Raw genomic sequence first — 25,508 nt, 5'->3', positions numbered from 1 at the left:
TGTGTCGGAGTTCAGCACCGGTGCTCTCTGTGTTGTTGCCTCGCCGCCCAGCCTGCCTTCCTTCATACACCCCGGCCTGCTCTGAGGAATTTGGAGCTCCGTTACAGCTTGCAGCCGACAGCACTCCATACCCGTGCAAAGTCACAGTTTTTTGGATAATGGACTACTACACGCTGGTGCTCTGACAGAGCTCCAGGGCCTGCAGCTCTCCTCTTCCTGCTAGCTAAATGCCCGGTGTGTGTGAGTGAGAGCACGGTCAGCGAGCTTGTTGCACCAGCAATCTCTTACCACATGTTACACACAATGTCACGCCACTTAGCTATACAACATCTAAATGTCTTATAAAGCTTACAACGGTGTACGATTTCAAGTTAATATTTGTTGAAGTTTGTAATTATAATGTGTTGAGTTATTTAAACAAACGATTGGGGAAATAAACGCCGCTTGTCCGCGAGTCTCATTGATAGAGCCTGCGGCTGGATGGAGCTCTATCAATGAGAGCTAGCTCCTAGAATTCTTCTGAAATTCACAAATATTCATTAACTTGAAATCGGACACCGCTGTTAGCTATATAAGACCTTTAGGGAGATCTTCTATAAGTGGCGTGATGAAATTCAAACTGTAAATATACAGAAATTACACCACAAATGAAGCTAACTATCCGTGATTTGTAGCTAGCTACACATAGCTAGGATTGAAGGGGACAGTCATAGCTAACGAAACCCCCACTGTTCACAAAAATCCATTAACTTGAAATCGGACACTGTTGTTAGCTTTATAAGACCTTTAGGGAGATCTTCTATAAGTGGCGTGATGAAATTCAAACTGTAAATATACAGAAATTACACCACAAATGAAGTTAACTATCCGTGATTTGTAGCTAGCTACACATAGCTAGGATTGAAGGGGACAGTCATAGCTAACGAAACCCCCACTGTTCACAAAAAATCATCAACTTGAAATCGGACACCATTGTTAGCTTTATAAGACCTTTAGGGAGATCTTGTGTAAGTGGCGTGATGAAATTCAAACTGTACATATACAGAAATTACGCCAAAAATGAAGCTAACTATCCGTGATTTGTAGCTAGCTACACATAGCTAGCTAGGATTGAAGGGACGGTCATAGCTAACGAAACCCCCACTGTTCACAAAAATTCATTAACTTGAAATCGGACACTGTTGTTAGCTTTATAAGACCTTTAGGGAGATCTTGTATAAGTGGCGTGATGAAATTCAAACTGTAAATATACAGAAATTACACCAAAAATGAAGCTAACTATCCGTGATTTGTAGCTAGCTACACATAGCTAGGATTGAAGGGACAGTCATAGCTAACGAAACCCCCACTGTTCACAAATATTCATTAACTTGAAATCGGACATCGTAGTTAGCTTTATAAGACATTTAGTTAGATGTGTAAGTGGCGTGACGAAATTCAAACTGTAAATATACTCGAATTACGACCAAAAATGAAGCTAACTAGCCGTGATTTGTAGCTACACATAGATAGGATTGAAGGGACAGTCGCAGCTAACTAAACACCTAGCTAAACTTCACAAATATTAACTTGAAATCGGACACCGTTGTAAGCTTTATAAGACATTTAGATGTTGTATAGCTAAGTGGCGTGACATTGTGTGTAACATGTGGTAAGAGATTGCTGGTGCAACAAGCTCTCTGCCCGCGCTCTCACTCTCACACAACGGGCCATTTAGCTAGCAGGAACAGAGGAGCTGCAGGCCCTGGAGCTCTGACAGGGCTGCCAGCCTAACGGAGCTCACAGCAGACCGAGTCTGTGGAGGAAGGCATGCCATGCGGCGAGGCAGCAGCACCGCCGCTGAAGTCCGACACACAGTCTTACCATATTTGCAATTAGCCATCAATTTTCGTAAAACGGCTCATATTTGAGCTTTATATAGTTGATTTCTCACATAAAAAAGTCTCAGAAGTGAATTTGGTAATGAAACATTGCAGTGTCTGGAATATGAGATTCTGTCGCTTCTCTAATGTGTGTGGGATTCGCTCAACCAATCAGTGCGCATCTCTAAGGTCTGCCTATGGCAATTCGCTCAACCAATCAGTGCGCAGTTCATCTAAATATTCACGAGCATACCATATTTGGAAGAAAAGCTCTTGTTACAAATAAAGCCAAAACACAGGGATGCATAAGGGCCAATAAAATATCAACCAGACCATTTTCAGCCCAACAAATGTTACATATCCAATTAGGAGACCATAAGGAACAGTGTGAAATACTTTATATAATCATTCTATCACCCCTTTAATGTTGGTTTTATAACCCTGGTTTGTGGGAGAAGTTGTGGATGATCCTGGACCTGATCTGATGCAGGTTGATGCCGTAAATGATTGGGTTGATGAGAGGCGGGACCACCAGGAACTCTGCGGCCAGCAGGTTCTGCAACACCTGTAGCTTGCCGCCGCCATAGCGAGAGTAGATGGAATCAAACACCAGTGAGCTTGCAAAGATGAGTAGCGTGACCAGGTGCGGCACACACGTCTGTACAAACTTCTTGCGGTTGGATGCCAACCTGAGCGAGGCTCGGACCAGGTGTGTGTAGGACACCAGGATGAGTCCAGTCTGCAAAGTGTGCGTAAAAATTAGCACAAAGCTGTAGATGTTGTTGCCAGTTGTGTCTGAGCATGACAGCTTTACCACCTCCCAGTTGGTGCAGAAGATCTGGTTGATGTGGTGCCTACACAGCGGCAATCTGGCGGTCAGTGTGATACCAATAATCGCCTCCAGCAGCGAGAAGCACCAGGTGAGCAGCAGCAGCAGCGCCACCCTCTGCACCGACATCAGCATCGGGTACTGCAGCGGCTTACAGATGGCCAAGTAGCGGTCATACGACATGACGGTCAGACTGGTGAAATCACAGAAAACATAACAGTAAACCACAAATATCTGAGTCAAACAGCCGGCATACGTGATGACGTTAGAGTCGGCCAAAAGGCTATGAAGCAGCTTTGGGTAGAAACTCGACGCTCCGCAGATACCGTTAAAACATAGGCTGCACAGGAAGATGTAGATCGGCTCATGGAGCGTTCTCTCCAGGCAGACGATGACGATGAGCGTCAGGTTGACGAAGATGGTGAAGAGGTATGACACCAGGGCGAAGGCACAGTACATCTGACGGTTTGTCAGAGAGTCGTTCAGACCCTGAAGCACAAACACCACCTCAGAGTTATTCTCCATCACAACTCACAAAACTGGCTGGATAGCACCAATGGTTTCCCCAATCGATTCACTCTTATTCACAAGTTCCTGATTCGATACATTTCTGATATTTCAGGTAAATACCAGTTTAGCTTAGATAAAAAAGATAAAAGATCTATTCTAAGATGTTAGTAATACATATCAGATCATTTAAACAAATATGGACTTTAGTTGGAGAATTGATTAATATAAGCCAGCCCTGCTATAAATGTACACTTTCTAATTTCAAACATATTTTAGTTTCCAAAACCAAATACAATGTCTGAAGCAGCACCAAAAATGTCCATCTTTAGTTCATAGTGATTCTGTAAACAGTCTGTAAACAAATCGTCACAGGGTAGAGCTGGAATCAGAAATGACTGAACAAGTAGAACATCAGCACTCCAACACAGTGATTAAGTAGACAACAATGTAATCTGAGTTATTCATTCTTTCTGATGCTGTTTGTTTAAAAATGTTCATTTAAAATTCAGTTGTTTCTCTGGTGGGAAACAGAAAAGCATCAAGTCAACAGATGAAAACTCATCAAACAAGAATCAACTATCAACAACAAAGGAAGGATACTATTGTAATATGTTCAATAGTTCATTAAATCTGAGTTTCTCCATGTCTGTAAAGAAAACATCAGTGGGGTTAACATGAAAAACTACTGATCAGGAAACATGAGTCATCAGTTTGATCAAAGCTTTAGAGAAACAGACTAAACCCTCAGACACAGTTTTCATTAAATTAAACAATTAAACAGTTCAGCTGAACAAACCACAAGGAAAGACACCAAAAGTGCTTCAACATTTCACTCTGTGAACTAATCAGAAGCATAAAAACTGAGTCACAATGATGTTGACGTGGTACAAGACAAAAGGAGTTTAAAGGTGTTAATGCATGAAGGCCGACACTGACTTCAGTTAACATTACCTACTGCAGATTGGACTCGTCTTTCACTTTGGACCCCTGAATAAATGTAACATCATCAACAGGACAAGTTAAGAAACAGTAAGTAAGCCACATCAACAACAGAGACAAACTGTTGATTTGTTTCGACACGAGCAGCTGAAACTCTGCCGAGCTGCTGGAGAACAGAGTCAGCGAGCAGCAGCTCTTATACGCCTAAAAACTGCCCACAGACAGGTACACAGCAACAAAGCTGAGGCCTCGCCCCTCCTGATGAACACGTCACACATTCATATTTTCAACAATGGATGTTTAATTGAATAATATTAAAACAAGAAATGGTGGATGGCGATCAGGGGCAGTTCTATATTGAATGACACCCCGGGCAAGACCCCCCATCCGAAGCCCACACACACACACACACACACACACACACACATACACACACACACAATTGTTTTTCTTTTTAAGGTGCACAATCTCTACCTCCAACACTGCCAAAAGACACAATATAGAATAAATATTCAAAATAGCAAATCCTTCATCACACAAATGTGAAAACACACTAAAAGAGAATGTAATTATTAGAATATAGCACTAAGAACAGAAAACCCAAACTGCAACTAAAACCTGACCTTTCTGGCCTTCCTTGATGCAAAATCATCAATGATGTCATCGTATGAAATCTGCTCCCCTATTGAGTGATTGATATTGATGACGGCGAGGCCAGTGATCCATTCCTGGGACATGATCTCCGGTATGACTTGATCAACTTTAGTTTGGAAAAGCTCCTCTCTGCTTGAGCCACAGTGACTGACAGGGACGGACTGGGACCAAAAGTCAGCCCTGGTATTTTGGCCCAGACTGGCCCACCACATAAGATCACAAATAAATAAATACATAAATAGATAGATAGATAGATATGGGATGGGATGGGAAAATACCAGTGTTGCAGAAGCACAATATCAGACACGCTGCACACACAGAATATAAATGAAATAATAGGATACAATATACATGAAATAATAATAGGATAGAATATGAGAACAAATAATTTAAAATATATACACGTTGGGAATAAAACTGTACAACTGTTTAACTAGTATTGATAAAGCTGTACCCGTTCTTGCGCTCCCCTGAATATGTAGACCATCTCCTACTCCTAAAACTACTAACGCCATGTAATGAGTAAGCAAGAATCAGTGAGAGTTGACATATTAAATACTTCAACAAAGTGCCATTTATTAATACACTAAAACTGTATACTCCTAATAAATCATAAAACAAGCTATATATATATCATTTCAAGAGGCCCTATGCTATAATTTGAAGAGGTCTATCATGAATTTTTGTCTGTCAATGCAGATAGAAAAGCATCAATCCTCGTTAAGAATGTTTGCATGATGTGCAACTTTTATATAGGTTACTATGCAATCATACAGTACAGCATTTCCACTTTTTTATTGTTGTAGTGTTATCATCAACAGTTTGTCCACCACTCAGTTTTATCAAGGGGAGTTGTGCTTACCGCAGGTTGTAGCCTCACTCCCTCATCTCTGTCCCTCTCCTCCTGAGTTTCCTCCTCACTGTGCAGGTCACTGTAGCCGACACCAGCACCACTATCATCGGCCACGGGCACGGGAGCTGATGAAGGTCCTGCTACTGCCGAAAACATGTCTTTTCGCTTTTTTCTTTTATTTGAGCAGCTTGGGTAATTTTGTTTCATTTTCACAAGGTTTAGACTCATCTTGCTCCGTCTCTGTGTAGCCTACTTGCCATTTCTCCTGTCACCGTGTGTTTATCTTTCGTGCTGCGGCGCACTGTTACGGACTAGTCCATTTCATTGTGAAAGTGGGGGGTGTTGACCTCTCTCAGCAAGCAGGGCGCCTGCAGCTGCTGGGGACGCTGATCTGCCAATTCCCCACACAGTGAAATTATAGATAACAGAAATACGCTTCACGGCACAGAGGATTTTTTATTTTTTTTTTAAGTTCTTGTGCCGCCACCCATGTGACATGAAAAAATGCTGCCCCGGGCGGGTGCCCGGTTCGCCCGTGCCAAAAACCGCCACTGATGGTGATCGGCGTCAAAACTTGCGGCCTCAGATCAGATGATACGATGACAACATCGGTCACCGATCTTTGGCCTAGGGTTCTCTGGTACCAGATACACTTATGAGCATCCCTATGTTAGAACATAGTGTTTGTTATAGGCTATCAATGACCAGCACAGAAGTGTGACAACGACCGATCGCACATGCGCGTTGAAGTCTCCCAGCAGAACTATGGAGTTCCTACTGGAGCCCCATGCAGTACTCCATTCAGGGTCTTAAAGAAGGCTAATTACTCCTAGCTGTGGTGTGGTGCATATGCATGCACAACAGTCAGAATATTCCCCCCAACAACCCACAGGGGTAGGGAGACAACCCTCTCATCTAAACTCCAATGTAGCTGGGCTCGCTGGGGGTGACCCCTGTACAACTCCAGAAAAATAGAGCAACCCGTATCAGGAGAATTACAGAAAAAGTGCTAATGCCAAAATCTGGACACACCCTAGCGGCAGCAAATGTAATTTGCAGCCAGTCTGGCTTGTCTGGCTAGTGCATAGATGTAAGGCCCACCAGATCTAACTGGTGGTGCTCCACCTCAAGCACCCGTGTGGCAGCGCAACTGACCCCAGCAGTTCTTCCAACAGGTTCAATGTATGTTAATTTTATATTAGTCTCTGCGTATTATGTGTCTTTTCTTTTTTAGCTGTAACATACCATGATATGGAGAACGATATCTCGCTTCCATGTATGTTGAGTGTGTATTATGGTAGTGACAATAAAACTGATTCTGATTCTGAGGTGGTGGGCCCATGTGATGGAGATATAGCTTCTTCGTGCTGTGCGTGGTGTCGGGCTCAATGCCAGGCACTTGCTGATGAACCCTCGATCTGAGCTTGGATCTTCCGGACCGGGTCATTCTTCCTCGTTGACTCAAAGGGTCTTTATGAACCTTAATCTTAGTCTGGCCCCTCGCCTGAGACCACTTTGCAATGGGAGACCCTCCCAGGAGCACCAGGCTCCATGCAACACAGCCTTGAGGTTTATTAGATACACACAAACCTCTCTTCAGCTAGGAGTATTCAGTCTTCTTGGAAACCCTGAATTGAGTCTGTATTGTCTGATCCGAGGCTGTGTGTTTTGGACCTTTGGGTGAAGACGAGGTGGAGCTGTGAATTTATCACCTTCTGGGGTGAGTTGGGTCAGGGGCATGGGAAAAAAATTCTGGACAGTAAGCCCAAACGGGTAGTGCGGGTGAACTGGAGGAGGCCCCTGTTGACAGATCTTTTCTGGCATGCCTGTGGAGGTTGGGGGGATTAAACCCAAGTAGGCAATCTTCAAAGCTTCCATTGCTGAAGCTGCAGCGAGAGCTGTGGTCTAAAGATCTTAGGTGCTTCAAGGGGTGATAACTCAAGAACAAGGGGACACAGTTGACCTCAACTGAGGATGAAATTGGGCAGTGAGCAAACAGGGACGAGGATCAGCTGGATATACTCTCATCTTGATCTAAAGTTCATGTTTGAAGCTTTCATATATAGAGATATGTAATTGTTGTATTTGTGATCTCTCTTTTTAATTTAATTTCATGTATTTATTTTGAGTAATGTTTAACCACTGTATTGCATGACACCATGTTGGGTTTTTATACACCATCAGGACCATAGTATGGCCTGTGGTATAGTATTGTACAGTAATTGTTGTTTGTACATGCTGTCTGTTTCTTTGTTTTTACTATGGCTGCAGCATGGGTTGAGTGCCCAAGACAAATTTCCCACAATGTGGGACAATAAAGTTAATCTTGATCTTGATCAAATGTCAACATGTTTATTAACATTATGTTGGACACCTAATTTACCACAGAATAAAGAAAATTACACCAACCAAATCTATCTTAAGGCCTCTTTGCAGTCGCCGTTCCTAACCTGTTGCATGCCAATGTGATGTCAAAATGACGTAGATCTCGCTGGCGTGCCAGGAGTTAAAGTGTGCGACCAGAGGTCTCTATTTTTTTCAGCGGCGCACGACAAAGCGGAAACAGGAAGCATGGACGAGTTTGAGGGGAACCGGATTCCAAGACTCTCAGAGTGACTACAAGTTCAGGAGAAGACAGCAACTAGTGTCACGACCACCACGTGCAAGTATAAATAGTTACGCGCTCCCATAATGTCACATTGTCGGGTGACAGGTCGGGAACGGCGGGTATACCGCTCGCTTTAGTCAGTCCAACCGGTACAGAAATGTTAGTAGATGTAGTTTTGGTTAATCATAGAGGCTAGCAAAACAACAAAGAAAATAGGCACAGATCTACGCTGCAACTAAACAATTATTTTCATTGTGGATTAATCTGTTGATTATTTTGTTAATTAACCGATTAGATGTTTTCTCTAAAAAAAGACATAAAAGGTGATCAGTGTTGCTCAAAAGCCCAAGATGATGTCCCCAAATGTCTTGTTTTGTCAAAGATATTGAGTTTACGGTCACAGAGGAGTGAAGAAACTAGAAAATATTCACATTTAAGATGAAGGGAATAGGGAATCTTTTAACCATAAAACATGACTCAAAATGATTAATCGATTGTCAAAATAGTTGGCGGTTAATTTAACAGTTAATAACTATTTGAATAAACTTTGCAGCTCTAGTCAGATCCTCCGTGTTTAACCATATTTCTTTAAAGGTTACCGTTGCGGCTGAAAATGACAACAGAAATAGGCAAGGCAAGGCAAGGCAGCTTTATTTGCATAGCACATTTCAGCAACAGGGCAATTCAAAGTGCTTTACATAAAGCATTAAAGAGCAGTAAGAAAACAATTAAAAACAATTTAAAAACATTAATAAACAAATTAAAAACATTAAAAGACAAGAACGCCCATTTGTCTACATGGAAGTGATTGTTGTGTTAGTGCGATGTCACGGTTATTTGGTTTATAATATGAAGCTTTAAACTTCTGACAAACAATCTAAAGTGATGCTTCTTAATAAAACTAACTTTACTTTGATCTGTAAGTGATGTAACCTCTCAAAGGTGTTAGGAGAAGTTACATCACTGCATCTCACTGCTGAAGTCCCTCAGGTCAAAGGTCATTTCAGCCTGTCAACATGTTTGTCCCTGAGGTCTCTTCACATTAGCCACAGTTTCCACTAATTCCCTCTGAAGCAAATTAGTGAGACCAATCAGCACGGCCCTCAGAGACTGGCAGGTAATGACCTCCCATCAGACCGCTTTGTTACAAACTTCAGGATAGACAGACACACATTAGAAAATATTAGTTTTCCTGGATTTGAATTGTAATTTTCAGATTCTTTAAGTGTAGAATCAGAGGTCGCTGTTGGGTTGAATCTTGCAGACATTTACAAGAATTTCTATAATCAGCAGGACAACACGAAATCTGTGGATGCAGAATTCTGCAGAATTTTTTTGCAGTGTTTACACAGATTAAAAACTAAAATTAAGCTCAGAATGTTAACACACCACAAGCAGAAAACCAGTCATCTAAATTCCTCAGCTTTTCATTCTGAATCACTGCTGAAAACTGTAAAAGAAATACACAGATTGCGTTTGGCCCAGACAATCAGTGAATGTTCCATGACACTCTTAGCACCTTTCACACCTAACTTTACAGTTTGATCTAGGGCTGTTGGAACACATTCCGAAAGTTGACTATAATTCCAATAGTAGTAGTAGAGCAGATGTCTCAAACTCAAGGCCAAACCTGGTCCATCTCAGATTTTGATCCGGCCCGTTTATTAATTTAGGTTCACAATGAAGTTTGGCTGGCCTAAATGCGCGCCAAACCAAACAGATGGGAGACTGTTTTCAAACTGTAATTACGCGAAACTCAAAGCAGAATTTGGAAGATTTGACTACTTTGAGACTCAGAAATTTGGACCAAACTTTAATAGACAAAGCTATATGAGATATGTAACAATACAGTCAAAGACATTTGAATTTTCCCTTAAATAACAGCACGTAGTCTGTGCTGTTCCAATGTAGCTCCCGATAGCCATGGCACCAGGTTGGAAGCCAGGGAGGCTAAGTGACTGTCCAAAAGAAGCATAGCCCATCAGGTGTCAGATCCATGGAAAAGAGATGGAGAACTGGTTTGCAATTAACGTTAACAATATATAAAATTCAATCATTATTAAACATTTGTGGTTTGTATCCTTTCATCCACTGTGAGTTGACTCTGAAAGCAGTTACGAGATCTCAGGGAACAAAGCGACACGAAGCAGGATTCAGTTCACAATGTTCTCTTTTTCTGCATTTGTAGGCATTTATTTGACAGGACAGCTTAGACTGAAAGGTGAGAGAGAGAGGGAATGACATGCAGCAAAGGGCTCTAGGCCGGAATTGAACCCACCAAGTGAGCTACCCAGGCGTCCCAAGAGTTCATAATGTTCTGAAGATTTAATGAGAAACAGAAGGATGCTTACATTTCAATAAAATCGCTCTGTTCACTTGGATGACGTGAGAGTAGAAAGATAAGAAAGATGCACCAGAGGAAAGGAGGATTGATTCAAAGTAGGTTTACACAGATACATCTTCAAGAAGGAAAACTTGTGATACAAATTCATGATATCAATTAAAACAGATGAGAAAAGCTTTGTTGAGAGTTTTTACAGAATGTTACAGATTCACAATACTCAGGAGGAATTGGCGCTTCACCAGAAACAAGACTTAATGAAGACTCAAGCGCAGATTATATTTTATTTTCTTAGTTCTGATCATATGATGGTTAGAATCGCTTTAATATCAGTGTAGGGAAAACCAAACACCAGTCATCGCTTCTATCATCAAGAAATGATGTGATTGCAGCCGGCACAAGCCTAATGGCCCTGATTCTGCTCTGCATGTATTCATTTGTGTTTTCCGTTTACACTTGGAAAATGGATTTGCAAAATCGAGTCGTGCAGAGAGTTGGTGTTTGTCCCAGACTTCGGTTCCGGATTAAAAGAAACACACAGTTGGATATCATCAGCATAGTAATGATAATGGATATCTCCAAATTGCCTAATTATGTGGCCTAGGGGAAGCATATACAACGTCAATAAAATCGGACCTACAGATCCATGAGGCACCCCACAAGAAAGGGCAGCAGTTTCAGAGAAATAGGGAACAAGTGACACAGAATAGGTTATATCTGAAAGATAAGAGGAGAACCAGTCCAGGGCACTCTCAGAAATACCAACCCATTGCTTAAGTCTTTCAAGCAAGATGGCGTGATCCACGGTATCAACAGCTGTGCAAAGGTCCAGCAGCACCAAAACAGAACATTTACCCACATCAGAAGACATCATTAAATCATTGGACACTCTAAAAAGAGCGGTTTCTGTAGAGTGTTTCTGACGGAAGCCAGATTGAAATTTGTCTAGAATGTTGTGACCGTAAAAAGCTGTTTGGCAGCAACTTTTTCTAAAATTGTGGAAATAAATAATGGATTGTCTATAATGAACACTGCACCGTTTGAACATAATGCTCATAAGTGTGTGTGGTACCAGAGCAGCCTAGGCCAAATCTTGATGATTGATTTTGTAATTGTATTGTCTGATTTGAGGCCACATGTTTTGGACCCTTGGGTGAAGAAAGGGTCAGAGCCGTCAACTGATCACCATCTGGTGGTGAGTTGGGTCAGGGGATGGGGTAAGACTCTGGACAGACATAGTGAGCCCAAAAGGGTAGTGCAGGTGACCTGAGAATGTCTGAAGGAGGCCCCTGTCTGACTTATCTTTTTTGGCATCCCTGTGGAGGTCGGGGGAATTAAATCCAAGAACCAGTGTTCAAAGCATAAATCGATTAATCCATTATCAAAATAGTTGGCGATTAATTAAATACTTGACAACTATTTGAATAATCTTTGCACCTCTAGTCACAACCTTCGTGTTAAACCATATTTATTTAAAGGTTACAGTTACGGCTGAAAATGACAACAGAAAAAAACAAGTTTTCACATTTTAAATCTATGGCCATTTGTTCCCAGAAAGTGATTGTTGCAGTCTATAATATGGAGCTTTAAACTTCTGACAAACAATCTAAAGTGATGCTTCTTAATAAAACTAACATTACTTTGATCTGTAAGTGATGTGACCTCTCAAAGGTGTTAGGGGAAGTTACATCACCGCACCTCAGTGATGAAGTCTCTCAGGTCAAAGGTCATTTCAGCCTGTCAACATGTTTGTCCTGAGGTCTCTTCACATTAGCCACAGTTTCAACTAATTCCCTCTGAAGCAAATTACAATCAGAGCTGTTGACCAGTGAGACCGCTCTGTCACAACACATACTGGATGATTAGTTAACAAACTCCTGAAGAAAGTGTGGCTGCATGATTATGGCCAAAATCCAATCCAACTTTCCAATCCAACTTTATTTGTAAAGCACATTTAAAACAACCAGTTTGACCAAAGTGCTGGACATTGACATGATTTAGGACAGATTATAAAAACACGAGTAACAAAATGAAAATTTTAAAACAAGTAACAAACTGGAAAATGAATATGCAGAATACAACTCTCAAGCAGGTTTAAAGGCCAATGAATAAAAGTAAGTTTTAAGTCATGATTTGAAAATGTGAAGGGTGACATGCAGAGGCAATTCATTCCACAGCCTTGAAATGATAACCACGATTATTTACTGCAAGTATTCATTGATTTTAGGGATAAAACATTTCTTTCAAACAAATAACCACAGATTTCGGTAATTATTAACGAGAGGACAACGGGTGTGATAATAAACATGTAAAGGTTTCAAAATAGAATCCTGACTAAACTTTGACGGATATCCATCAACATACACCCCTCTGATCTTAACTTTTACTCAAAATAATGAATGATTTCTGCTTGTCAAACTCATAAATTAAGGTATGATTTCATTTATTTAACATGAATTAAACAAAGTGCAAAACTAATGAAGGTAACCAGGAAGGTGTAACACATATTGGGCCCTATTTTAACGATCTGAAACGCAAGTATGAAACGCCAAACGCAAGTATCGTTGTGGGCGGATCTTGCTGTTGCTATGATACCGGCGGGATAAATGAGTCTTGCGCCCAACGCAAATCTTAAATGGGTTGGTCTGAAGTAGCTAAGTGTGGTTTGGGCGTAACATGAAAATAACCAATCAGAGCGTCATCTCACATTCCCTTTAAGAGCAGGTGCGCTTGTTCCATGGCGGATTGCTATTATGACGGCAGATTTGCCTGGCACACACCAGCGGGAGCTGTCCGGGATGCGGCAAAGTAATAAATGCCTGTTTTGACCGGGTGGCGATGTTGCGGCGGCCTCTCGGGCGCATCTCCTCAAGTCTGGAGAGGATTGCTGCAGCCATGGACCGGGCGGCGCCTCCAAACGCACCACCTGCACCTGTTGTGCCCCTTCCTCCTCCCCCCACTCCATCTCAGTCCACCCGCTCCACCAGGAGCGCATCCCGCATTACTCCCGGACAGATCCTGCCGTAGTTCAACATCACGTCTCCTTAAGTCCTCTAATATTTCCTCATTTATGTCATCAACACATCCATGATTCATGGAAATGTTGTATAAATCACAACAAGCCACAAAGAATGCTGCAACTTTTTGAGGACTGTACTGTAAAGTGCCTCCTGATCTATCCAAACACCTGAAGTGCATTTTCAGTAATATTTTCCTTTGTAATTATGTATGGTTTGCAAAAATCCATTTAGATGAGAGAAGTGTATGCGCGTTGTGCAAACGCTACATTATGGCCAAGCATGCGCCCCTAAAATAGCATCTGAATAACGCGCTACTGACTTTAGACTAGCGCCACTGACTTTAGACCAGGTTTTTCCTGGTCAGTGGCGGAATTGTTTTCTGAAACTGCAAAATAGCACCAGGGAACGTGTGTGCCGGAACACGCCTCCTCTTTTCGCTGAACCGCCCCAGGAGCGCAAATACATTTCTTATTTTACCGATGTGCGTCTGTGGAGGGAAAAGTCCGCTGTGCGTCGGGTGCAAAATAGGAATGATACATGCGTCGGTGTACAAAGGCAATTGCGCTGGGTGCAAGATAGGGCCCACTGGGTGAAAATGGTATGCTTCATAAACAGGCAAACCAGAGGACAACAGGGGCATGTCCATGGGAAGACAATACTAGGGTTAAATAAACACCAGTGTTTTCATTTCCATGTTGTGCTTTGTTCCTGCTCCAATTATTTGCATCAAAATAAGTAGGGCTGGTCTATTCAGATATTAATTTGGAAGGTATACTGCTAGTCTCTCATAGCTGGCTCTATCTCCACAGTGCTGTGGAGGAAGGTCTCTACACCACAGATGCATTCTGGGATAGAAGAAAATACTCTGGGTTGTTTGCATTTCTATGAACCAATCTCAATCATCTTACGTAATACGTCTCCATAGCAGCAGGCGGCGCTACTCTGTATTGTTGCCCAAGAAATTAAAACCGGCAGCTGATTGGAAGAACGCGTCACATGGGTTTGTTTTCTCAAGAAATTCAAAGCCAGACTGTCATGGCGGCTTGTTCAGATTACGGTCTCATATTGTACTAAAATAGTTCACTGAAACATGTTTTTGAAAAAATTTTAAGAGATAAATAGGCCATGCAGCTGCTGAATCTGTCTTCATTTCAGCTCAACAAAGGTCAGTTTAAAAGATTTTGAGAGACTCTAGTCAGGCTCATTCTGCTCGCCATTTCCGGGTGAGTCCCGACTGCCCCGCCTCCGACTGAACATGTCAGGTCGGCCAAAATGAAGGCCGACACCCCCTTAGACGGGACACACCGAACAGACTCAAGTCACTGACCTCGCCAGACTGTCCAACGGCCGATTATCGGGTTGGTGTGTCTCGGCTCTTACCAGTAGCTTGCTAGTTCCAAGTTTGTTGTTGTTCCATGAAATCTGGATTGCGCATTGCGCACGTAGGAACACATGTAGGTACACACTGATAATGACCCTACACCGTAGCCTGACATGCATCTCCACAGAAATGCACCTTCACATCGCGGCGAACACACAACACAGTCTCACTCCAAGCGTGTCAAAAACCTATGCTTGGTCAGGTGTGTTTTGGCTGTTTTTACTGACACAAAAAGTCTCCTTTAGCATCTCAATCAGACGCAGTCTATTTTTCAACGCTCTGGGTTGAGACTCTTGGCATCACCTTTTGACTCTGTGTAGGGACCGATTTAGCGTAATTTTTTCAACATGCAGGGTGCAGGGATCGTGGGCAGGGTTAAAGATGTGCATTTAAAGCAGACATATTATGCTCATTTTCAGGTTCATAATTGTATTTTGAGGTTGTACCAGAACAGGTTTATATGGTTTAATTTTCAAAAAACACCATATTTTTGTTGTACTGCACATTGCTGCAGCTCCTCTTTTCACCCTGTGTTCAGGTCTCTGTTTTAGCTACAGAGTGAGACATCTGATTTTCTTTTTACCATCTTTGTTAGGAGTCGCACATGCTCAGTAGCTAGGTAAAGATCACATCAGCTAGCTTGCTGTTTCTACAACTTCGGTCAGTTACAAGGGAGGATTAGCCGGGAGACTTCTTCTAAACGAGGGCGCACTTCCAACTTAGCGTGGAATACCTGCAGAACAGGGACATGTAAGTAGTTCTTTTGTAGATTGTGGTGAACTTGTGTGTGTTTTAGGTACCATGCTAGCGGTAGCATGCTAGCAGTAGCATGCTAGCAGTAGCATGCTAGCGGTAGCATGCTAGCGGTTAGCTACCTCATCTCGGCTACTGACGTAGAAAACCCTGCAGATTTTGAACAGCTCACCAGTAGACTGAAGGCAGGACACATTCAGAAACTGTATCTCATTCAAAACAGCATGGAAGTTTGTATGCGTGTGGAAGCACCAGAGACACAAAATAACAGCCCAAATCCCAGAAAAAGTGTTTTTTTCACAATATGGGCACTTCATGTGACACATGGGACAAAACAGGACATGAACCCCAGTCTCCTGGATGAAAGTCCTGTGTTGTTTGACACTTCATATACAGTTAATTAAAAATGCTAATGTTTAGAGCAACTGACATTTAATCAAAAGCCTAAATGTCTTTAATGTGTCACTGCAAAAATAGTCTCACGTTGTAGATGTTGTATCTTCTAATGAAGAACTGAATGTCCACAACATCCACATATGTTTGCAAGTTTAATGCAATGGGCAGCATTACTTCTTTACAGGTTACTTTCACCTGTCTCCAGCTAGCAAGCAACTTCTTCGGTCTTTCTTAACTAGGGTCAACATTCGGTCAGCTGAACACACTCTGATTCAGAACTCAATGTAATAGCGCCTCCTTCTGGAGCATCAGTTATTAGCAGCTAACTTCAGAAACATAAGAAAATGAACTATCATTCTTCATAGCTAAGTAACTGATATAGCTTACAGATAAGCATTCTTGTAATTAACAGTTAATATTACAGTTAGGATATTACAGTTAGGATACCACATCTCCCATATATATATATATATATATATATATATATATATATATATATATATATATATATATATATATATGTGTTAAACTAGGAAGGTTCGTCCTTCCAGTGAGATCAGAGTGCATTGTTGCTCCATTCAGGAAACAGATCTCACTCTGTCTAACAAAGTCTTTAAGGTGCCCAGGCGAGCGTCTCTCCCGCTCAGAGCGTCGCACCACTGATGCAATGGGCAAGTCCGGTGGGACCCGAGTATCAGGAGCCAGCTGAAGATCTTGTGGCTCAATAGGTGGAGGTTCTCCTCTGTCATTCAAACTTGTAGGCAAGGGGCCCACACAACCTCCAACCATGTCCGACAAGGTTTCCTCTTCATCCTCAGACTCAGAACTTGGAACAGTGTCAGCCAGTCTAGCTCTCACTTGGTCCATGTGCCTCTTCATGGGTTGACCACATCCAATGATCACTGTATAAGACACTGGGCCTGATGAGCTCTGGATGACAGCAGGGATCCACTTAGGACCATAAGAATAGTTCCTTACAAAAACATTATCCCCGGGCGAGAAACTCCTCACTTTTCTGTTTGCATCATGAGTCTGTTTCTGTTTCAGTTGCTTTTGCTGCACTTTTGATTTCACATCTGGCATGAGCAGGTCAAAAGCTGAAAATTCTAAATTCTGCTCCATGAATGACTCAAACTCTGAGCTTGTGAAACAGGCTCCATTGTCCGATACCAACATTTTTGGTAGACCAAACACACTGAAACTCAGAAACGCAGTTTCTCTATGGTAGCCTGGGATGTGGATGAGTTCATCGGGTAGATGTCCATCCACTTTGAGTGAGCATCCACTATAAGCAAGAACATCTCTCCTAGGAAAGGCCCTGCATAGTCCACATGAATTCTTGACCATGGTGACTCTGGCCACTCCCATGGGTGCAATGCTGCAGTGGGAGGTGCCTTTTGGTGTTTTTGACACTCTTCACAAGACTGCACTTCCCTTTCCACATCCTGATCCATACCTGGCCACCATACATAAGATCTAGCCAGACCTTTCATTCTTGACATGCCAGAGTGTGACTGGTGCCCACATTTCTAAGATTTTTTTTCACTGAAAATTAGGCCCTATGTTCCCACAGCCCTATGTTAGGGTTAGGGTTAGCGTTACATTACATGTGTAGTCCATTACTACTGGATAATAGGTTGGGTGTAATTGTCTACCAAATTGGGAGAAAGGAGGGTACAATCTGATACAAATCTATGAAAAAGGAAATGTGATAACATAGGGCCTAATTTTGAAAAATAAATCTTACAAATGTGGGAACATAGGGCTGTGGGAACATAGGGCCTGATTTTCAGTAAAAAAAAATCTTAGAAATGTAGGAACATAGGGCTGTGGGAACATAGGCACGCTCCGTTTGATCAAAGTGCTGGAGAGAAAGATCACAGCAACATTTTGTGTATTTTCAAAATTAAAGAGATTTTTTTTTTTTTCATATCTGTGAAGCTTCTGAGTCATCCACGTTATAGTTATCCAAGGAAGGCTCGGTTGACTGCTTTAGCCTGGCGGGGAGGGTGTTGGTGTGGGGGTGCTGTCAACGCCACATCAAATCCCGTTCACAACACTTTAAAGTGTCAAATCCTTATGAACCACTCTTCACATCGGCATGAATTGGATCCACCACACAGCTCTTATATATGTTTCATTTAATATGTCACTTTTAAAGCTGCTTCTCCTGTTATGCATTTACAAGGCTATTTTTTAAACAGAGTACAGCGCATTGCTCACTCCACATAAAACGCTACATTAGATCACTTGCTGCTAACTTCACAGAGAACTGAGAATCAGAGAATCACAGATCGGTTTTATCCAGGGTACAAGCGGCCGAAATGGGTTTCCTCAGGAGGGTGGCTGGCGTCTCCCTTAGAGATAGGGTGAGAAGCTCAGTCATCCGTGAGGAGCTCGGAGTAGAGCCGCTGCTCCTTCGCGTTGAAAGGAGCCAGTTGAGGTGGTTCGGGCATCTGGTAAGGATGCCCCCTGGGCGCCTCCCTAGGGAGGTGTTCCAGGCACGTCCAACTGGGAGGAGGCCTCGGGGAAGACCCAGGACTAGGTGGTGGGATTATATCTCCAACCTGGCCTGGGAACGCCTCGGGATCCCCCAGTCGGAGCTGGTTAATGTTGCTCGGGAAAGGGAAGTTTGGGGTCCCCTGCTGGAGCTGCTCCCCCCGCGACCCGACACCGGATAAGCGGACGAAGATGGATGGATGGAGATCGGTTTTAACCCTCGTTATTATGCGTGATGTTATCAGTGGATTACTACAAAAACACGCGTCAGGAACACTATTCACTATTCACTAACGGATTATCATGTCTTTTCAATAGAAGGACATTTAGTTGCACTGTAGTTTCTACTAACGTAAAGGCTGAAGCTCTTGCACAACTAAGGAGAACTCAGGTTGGTTCTGCCCTCAGAGTTCACTCTGCCATTTACTGGTCAATGTCGCCTCCTAGTGGCAAGGAGTGCAAGTGACTTTTACACCACTGGAGACTGTCTTTCTTAGCTGTAACTACACTTAAAATAACAAAAATAATGAATAGACAAGAAAACTAAAATGTATGGGTGGGTCCTATGAATATAATATATATTCAATATTAACATTAACCTCATAAACCTGGCGCCACACTTTCCAATACACACAGACATAGTATATAAAGCCTCCTATAGGGCCTCTCTGGCTCTCTGGCTGAACTTGATCCCCAAAATGACTCGATGTAATTGGACAAGCCAGCTGTCAGTCGAAGTGCCCCCTATCAAAGTTGGCAGTCGGCTAACACAAAGACATTGTTTTTTGTTGCAAAAAGATGACTAAATACAGTAAATAGCTGGTCGATTCACTTTTATTTATAGTATAAAATTATAACAAGAGTTATCTCAGGACACTTTACAGATAGAGTAGGTCTAGACCACACTCTATAATTTACAAAGACCCAACAATTCCAGTAATTCCCACAAAAGGAATTACTATCGCTCTGGAATTATTGTGCAAAGTCTCTGAAAAGTCAGCGTCTTCTCTGCCAGATTACCAAGCTTCTGGAAGGGCTACAAAGACCTGAAAGGGGTGATAGAATGCAAAACCGATTTTACCCTGTCATAGTTGAATAACGACAGTTTGGTGGGTAAATAGGACATACATAGAAGCTCAAAGTCCCACTGACACCCCTTTACTATGAAAATCTCATATTTTGAAACTGCCGCTGAAAACGGGCGAATCTCAACAAAGCTGGAAGTTGACGTCAACCTCCCAAAAACCGGAATCTTTGTCAGCCCATGGGTGTATTAAGAGAACGGTCACGCCCCAACATTTACATAGGCTACACAACTGACCTGAGATCAGGTAGTCTTCTGAATCTAGCTAGGTCACGCAGATCTCTATTCCATTACAAAATTCACTTCTGAAACTTTTTTATGTGAGAAATCGGCCGCTTTACGAAAATGGATGTCTAATTGCAAATTTTGTCCGGCTGTGTGTCGGAGTTCAGCGCCGGTGCTGCCTGTGTTGCTGCCTCGCGCCCCGCCTGCCTTCCTTCACAGACCCCGGCCTGCTATGAGGTACGCTTGTCTGCGAGTCTCATTGATGGAGCCTGCTGCTGGATGGAGCTCTATCAATGAGAGCTAGCTAGCCTCCTCTTAGAATTCCTCTGAAAATTCACAAAAAATCATTAACTTGAAATCGGACTTGAAGGGACAGTTGCAGCTAACGAAAGCCCTACTCTTCACAAATATTCATTAATTTGAAATCGGACACTGTTGTTAGCTTTATAAGACATTTAGCTAGAGGTTGTATACGTGGCGTGATGAAATTCAAACTGTAAATATACTCAAATGACGCCGAAAATGAAGCTAACTATCAGTGATTTGTAGCTACAAATCACGGGTTACATCCTGCTCAGGCTCTATCAATGGGACTCGCGGACAAGCTGCGTTTATTTCCCCAATCGTTTGTTCAAATAACTGTGTGTGTGTGTGTGTGTGTGTGTGTGTGTGTGTGTGTGTGTGTGTGCGTGCGTGTGTGAAGATACAAGTTTCTGCCTAGAAACAAGAAGACACCCTGCTGGGAGGGAGAGAGAATAGATGGGGGCTCACTTTCTGACGAGAACTTGATGGACCAAGCCCTGACTTTATGTCTGTCGCTAGGGAAACTTAGTCTCTGTTTTGTGAACCCACACCTGTGTTGTAACTCTTATATTGTCTATGGTGAACGTAAGTTCAATAAAAGAAGACGTGGGTATTAATTAACTGGAGTCAGATCTGTGTGACCTTAGAGCCTTTTTGGACACTTCCCACTACAGCAGGAATGCAGAAAGAAAAAGGCTCTTTTGAATGGCAAGTTGAGTTTCAAAGCCCTTCTAGATGGTTCTCTCCAGAAGACTAAACTTATTTGCATGTCACTTTGCAATCACTTCTTAAAACACATTTTAATAGGCTTGTTTTTGTGTGATCGGGTCTTTGTTATCTTCGTTGACAGACCTAATAAAAACATAAAGATGGGAACTAGAGTAAATCCCCTTTCTCTCACTGGATCAACTTTGTGTGGACATCTGCATGATAAATGTCCTACCTTTTGATACAATATGTCAACAAAAGAAATAATTACTGTTGACACTATTGAGCCAAAAGCAAACATTTATTGTTTTCTCAATTTGTTTTACTCAAGCTGAACAAAACTACGCTTCCCAATATAACTTTAAAGCAGAGTTTAACACAATGCATATTTTGGACATGTTAAATCAAAATCTGCTCTATAGAAGTTCATGAATAGAAGGTTAAGCTTTCTTTTAACTTCAAATTTAAATTCTAATTTCTTGACTTATTTAATTTTTCATTAGTATCATTCAAAACCAAATTACCGATACTGTGAATTTTTACAGAATCAATATCATGTTATTACGTTACAACAAGATATTTTCAAGTTATTACAACATAGGCTACAACTTTATCAAGTTATAACAAGAAACGTTCGTTCTTTGACAATATTCATCATGTCATTACATGATACTTTTTCTAAACCACATTTTAGAAAATCCAGTTTTGAATAAAAACAAATTTAAGCGACCTCCCAAAACAGAAATTGAAAACAGACTTTGACACATGATGCGTATTTTGGACATGTTGAGGCCGTAAATTACAGGGTTAAAGATCGGTTGGCACGTCAGAAAATACAATGACAACAATATTCGTAACATCATGGGTACACTGCTCATATCAAACCTGCTCTGTAATATTTCAAAGGAAACCCCAAAAGAAAAGTTGAGCAGGGAAGCGAGGTGAGGTGTGCAGGTACTGACAGCTTTCTGTCTGGTCTGTTTAGAACCAGAAAAACACACTTTAAAGATCTTCATGTAAGTGTAAAAGATTATAGATACAGGAACACAGACTGTTAGAGAAGCTGCAACGAGTTCATACACATTATTTACTCTTGTTTCATAGCAAGCCAATTTTATGATGGAATAGTTGTCACAGTAAACACTATTAATGATGTTCCCACACAGCTGTAAGGAGGCACTCAATAATGTTGTGACAAAAACAGCAAAAAAAGGAAGAGACCATGTTACAGCAATAAGCACAACAACCTTATTAGATGTCATATGTACGTGATATTGCAGAGGATAACAGATAGCAAGATATCTGTCATAAGACATGAGGGCTAAGTTAATAAACTCTACACTGCCATAAGTATACACACAGAACATCTGCAGGAAACAGAAGGGAGCAGAAACAGTGTGAATGTCAGAGAGGATCTGAACCAGAAGGAATGGAAACAACCCTGTACTACCATACAGTTCATTTACAAACAGGCTGCACAGAAAAAGGTACATAGGTTCATGTAAGCTCCTGTTCATACAGATAACCACAATCAGCAAAAGATTGGCACAAACTATGAAAACATACAAAGACAAAATGAGGAAGAAATATAAAAATGTAAACAACTCAATGTCAAAGTAAGCAGCAAGTGTAAAATATGAAACATTTGAAGAGTTTATCATGATTCTCCTTTCTGGTTCAAAGTACTTTATCGCAATATGAGTATTATAATGTCACATGTTGTCTGTTACAAGTGTGCAACAGTTTTAAATGTTAACATGTATCACAGAGTGCAGCTGAAGCATCAACACAAACAGTATTCTTACAGTCAACAAATGAGTGAGGAATCATGTGTGACAAACATCTTACAACTTACCACTCTGATTTAAAGTCAACACAATGGTTAGGAGAGAAACTACAAACAGTTTGTGACATTGTGTGAATGATACTGTGAGTCCCTCCGTACTGAACTGTAACTCTGCTTCTTCTAAACGTTTAGAGTCAGGGGACGCCCACAGCGGCAGACTGACGTCATCATCAAAGAAACCAGTTAATGATTTTCTAATTGATGGTAAGAAAATAATTTTCATTTGTTGGAGGTTAAAAACAATTTCATTTAAAAGCAATATAAAGAAATATTTAAATATTTAAAGTGGTGGAATCACTTAAAATTCGAGTTTGTATGTCATACATTCAACATAATGTTACATGTTCAGAGAAAGTAAGATGTAAGATGATATAGTATGAAGAGAGACAAAGTATTATGTAGAGAGACAAAAGTAGGGAGTAGTCTATCGGACAGGGGCCTCTTCCAGATGGTCCAAATTACCCGCACTACCTGTTTGGGCTTACCAGGTCTGTCCAGAGTCTTCACCCACCCCCTGACCCAACTCATCACCAGATGGTGATCGGTTGACAGCTCCGCCCGTATCTTCACCCAAGAGTCCAAAACATATGGCCTCAGATCAGGTGAAACAATTATAAAATCGATCATTGACCTTCGGCCTAGGGTGCTCTGGTACCAAGTACACTTGTGAGCATTTTAATGTTCAAACATGGTGTTCGTTTTAAACAGTCCATGACTACCACAGAAGTCCAATGAACAACCACTCGGGTTTAGATCAGGGAGGCCATTCCTCCCAATCACGCCTCTCCATGTGTCTCTATCATCGTCCACGTGCACAATGAAGTCCCTCAGCAGAACTATGGAGTCACCCATTGGAGCCCCATGCAAGACTCCACTCAAGGTCTCATAGAAGACCGAATACACAAGCCTTTGTTTGGTGCAAATGCACAAACAGCACTCAGGCCATGCCGCAGTTTGTGAAATCAGGATTTGATGCAGCAGTAATGTGGATGGTTAGCAGAAACAGAGCTCCTTGAGCAGAAATGGATAAGGAAAGGCTCTTCTGAATGGTGAGGTGAGTTGCAAAGCCCTTCTAGATGGTTCTCTCCACAAGACTTAAGTTATTTGCATGTACTGTCGATGTGAACTGAGTTACCACCACAGTACGTCCAGTCTCACAGGGGCGTCGGACTGGGGGTGGAAATGGGACTGAGAACCCAGGGCCCTCATGGCCCTCATGTGAGGAGGTCCCAAAAATATGCTAGAATAAATACTTGTTGATGCAGGGATGGGCCCTTAGAGAATACCTTTCTACAGGGCCCAGAATTTTGTGCTATGGCCTACATTCACAACAGATGAATAAAATTGTTAAACAGGTAAACTGAATCAGTGACTTCTTTTAAATCACTTCCTTAAAACACATTTTTATAGATTTGGTTTCATGTGATGCTGTCTTTTTTCCCCTATCACCTGTTGCATTTATTTGTTTATTCAATTTTCATTAATTTTCTGTCCTTAAAAGCTGCCCTGTCTTCTGGGTCCGTGTACTTTTTCGTTCATTCGATTTTCATTTCATAAACAGGTATTAAAAAACAAAAAACGAATGGTTATTTGATTTTCGTTTTAAAATACAACATTTGAAATTGAAATAAAAGGCTTTTTTTCTTTTTCATGGTCGAAATAAGATAGGAGAAAGTTTAAATATGCTTTGATTTTCATTTTCTATTTTATATAACAAAAATAAAATCACTCAAACAGAAACGAAAAAAGTCTTATTTTTTCATATTCAGAGACCGGATGTTGTCATTTCCAAGGCAACAGCGCCAGCCTAGTCTACCAGTGTTGCTTTCAGCCCAGGCTAAAATTACTTTGGAAACCTATACTCTTGATAATGCTTGGGGGAATTTTATTTCATAATGTCACATGTATTTATTACCCTCTCTCCCTGCCTCCCTCTGACTCTCTGTCTCTACCCGCCGCAGACAACTTCGCCCCAAGAGAGTCGAACCAGCTGAGGAAACAGACTTTCAGTTCACGGCTGTAACGTTACCGTTACGCCACCGTTAACAATCCCAGCAAACCTTCTGTTGCTGCCGTTAAGCTTGCTGATCTGGCAGAGAGTCACCGGGGGTTCGGGATCAGATCATGGGGATCAGACCTCCGGTGCTGGGTCTAATATTCTAATATTAGCTGCTGCTGCAGCTAGCTAGCAGCTAGCCACCAGCCCTGTGACCTCGGTCCTCGCGGTTCGCTCCCCGGGACTGACTCTGCAGAGCTGGCGTTACCCGCTCTATGATCAATGAGCAATGATCAAGGATTACCAAATTTCTCTCTCATAACCACTGAAAACTGTCAAAAATCTAACCCAATGGACGTAGCTGACATTAAGGGTTTCTGCTTCATTAAGGGATATTGTAAGGAAAAAGCTTAATGTACCTAAACAGTGATCAAAAAATCTAACCCAAGTCATGGACGTTATCTGACTGATAACTGACTGATATCTGATTGATCATTGTTTAGGTACATTAAAGTTAAGCTTTTTCACGTTAAGCGTTTTAGAATGTCCCTGCTGCAGCTGAGGGAATCTGTAGCTTTTTGCCCCCCTTTACATAAATATACATATGGCTATGAAATAGATCATGAAATACGAGGAAATACCATAGACTGTTAAATACACATGAACATATTAGTCATAATAGTTAAATAGCCTAAATACAT

General features: G+C 41.7%; 2 protein-coding genes across 2 annotated transcripts; both read right to left on the bottom strand.

Annotated features, from left to right (window-relative positions):
* Positions 1-2,295: 2,295 nt before the first annotated feature.
* LOC120545205 (putative gustatory receptor clone PTE03) lies at positions 2,296-3,216 on the bottom strand. The gene has a single exon (XM_039779339.1). The coding sequence runs from the start codon at positions 3,214-3,216 to the stop codon at positions 2,296-2,298; it is 921 nt and encodes a 306-aa protein (XP_039635273.1).
* Positions 3,217-6,562: 3,346 nt separating this feature from the next.
* On the bottom strand, positions 6,563-22,626 carry LOC120545198 (olfactory receptor 11A1-like). Its single transcript, XM_039779327.1, has 4 exons — positions 21,696-22,626; positions 16,743-17,222; positions 7,360-7,473; positions 6,563-6,600 (listed from the first exon to the last, which is right to left on the bottom strand). Exons 1-4 carry the CDS (start codon positions 22,624-22,626, stop codon positions 6,563-6,565), a joined length of 1,563 nt encoding a protein of 520 aa, XP_039635261.1.
* Positions 22,627-25,508: the final 2,882 nt, after the last annotated feature.

The sequence above is a fragment of the Perca fluviatilis genome, chromosome 2 (genome assembly GCF_010015445.1).
Source record: "Perca fluviatilis chromosome 2, GENO_Pfluv_1.0, whole genome shotgun sequence".
Lineage (NCBI taxonomy): Eukaryota > Metazoa > Chordata > Actinopteri > Perciformes > Percidae > Perca > Perca fluviatilis.
The sequence above is the reverse complement of the archived record's forward strand: the minus strand, read 5'-3'. Positions and strand labels throughout refer to the sequence as shown.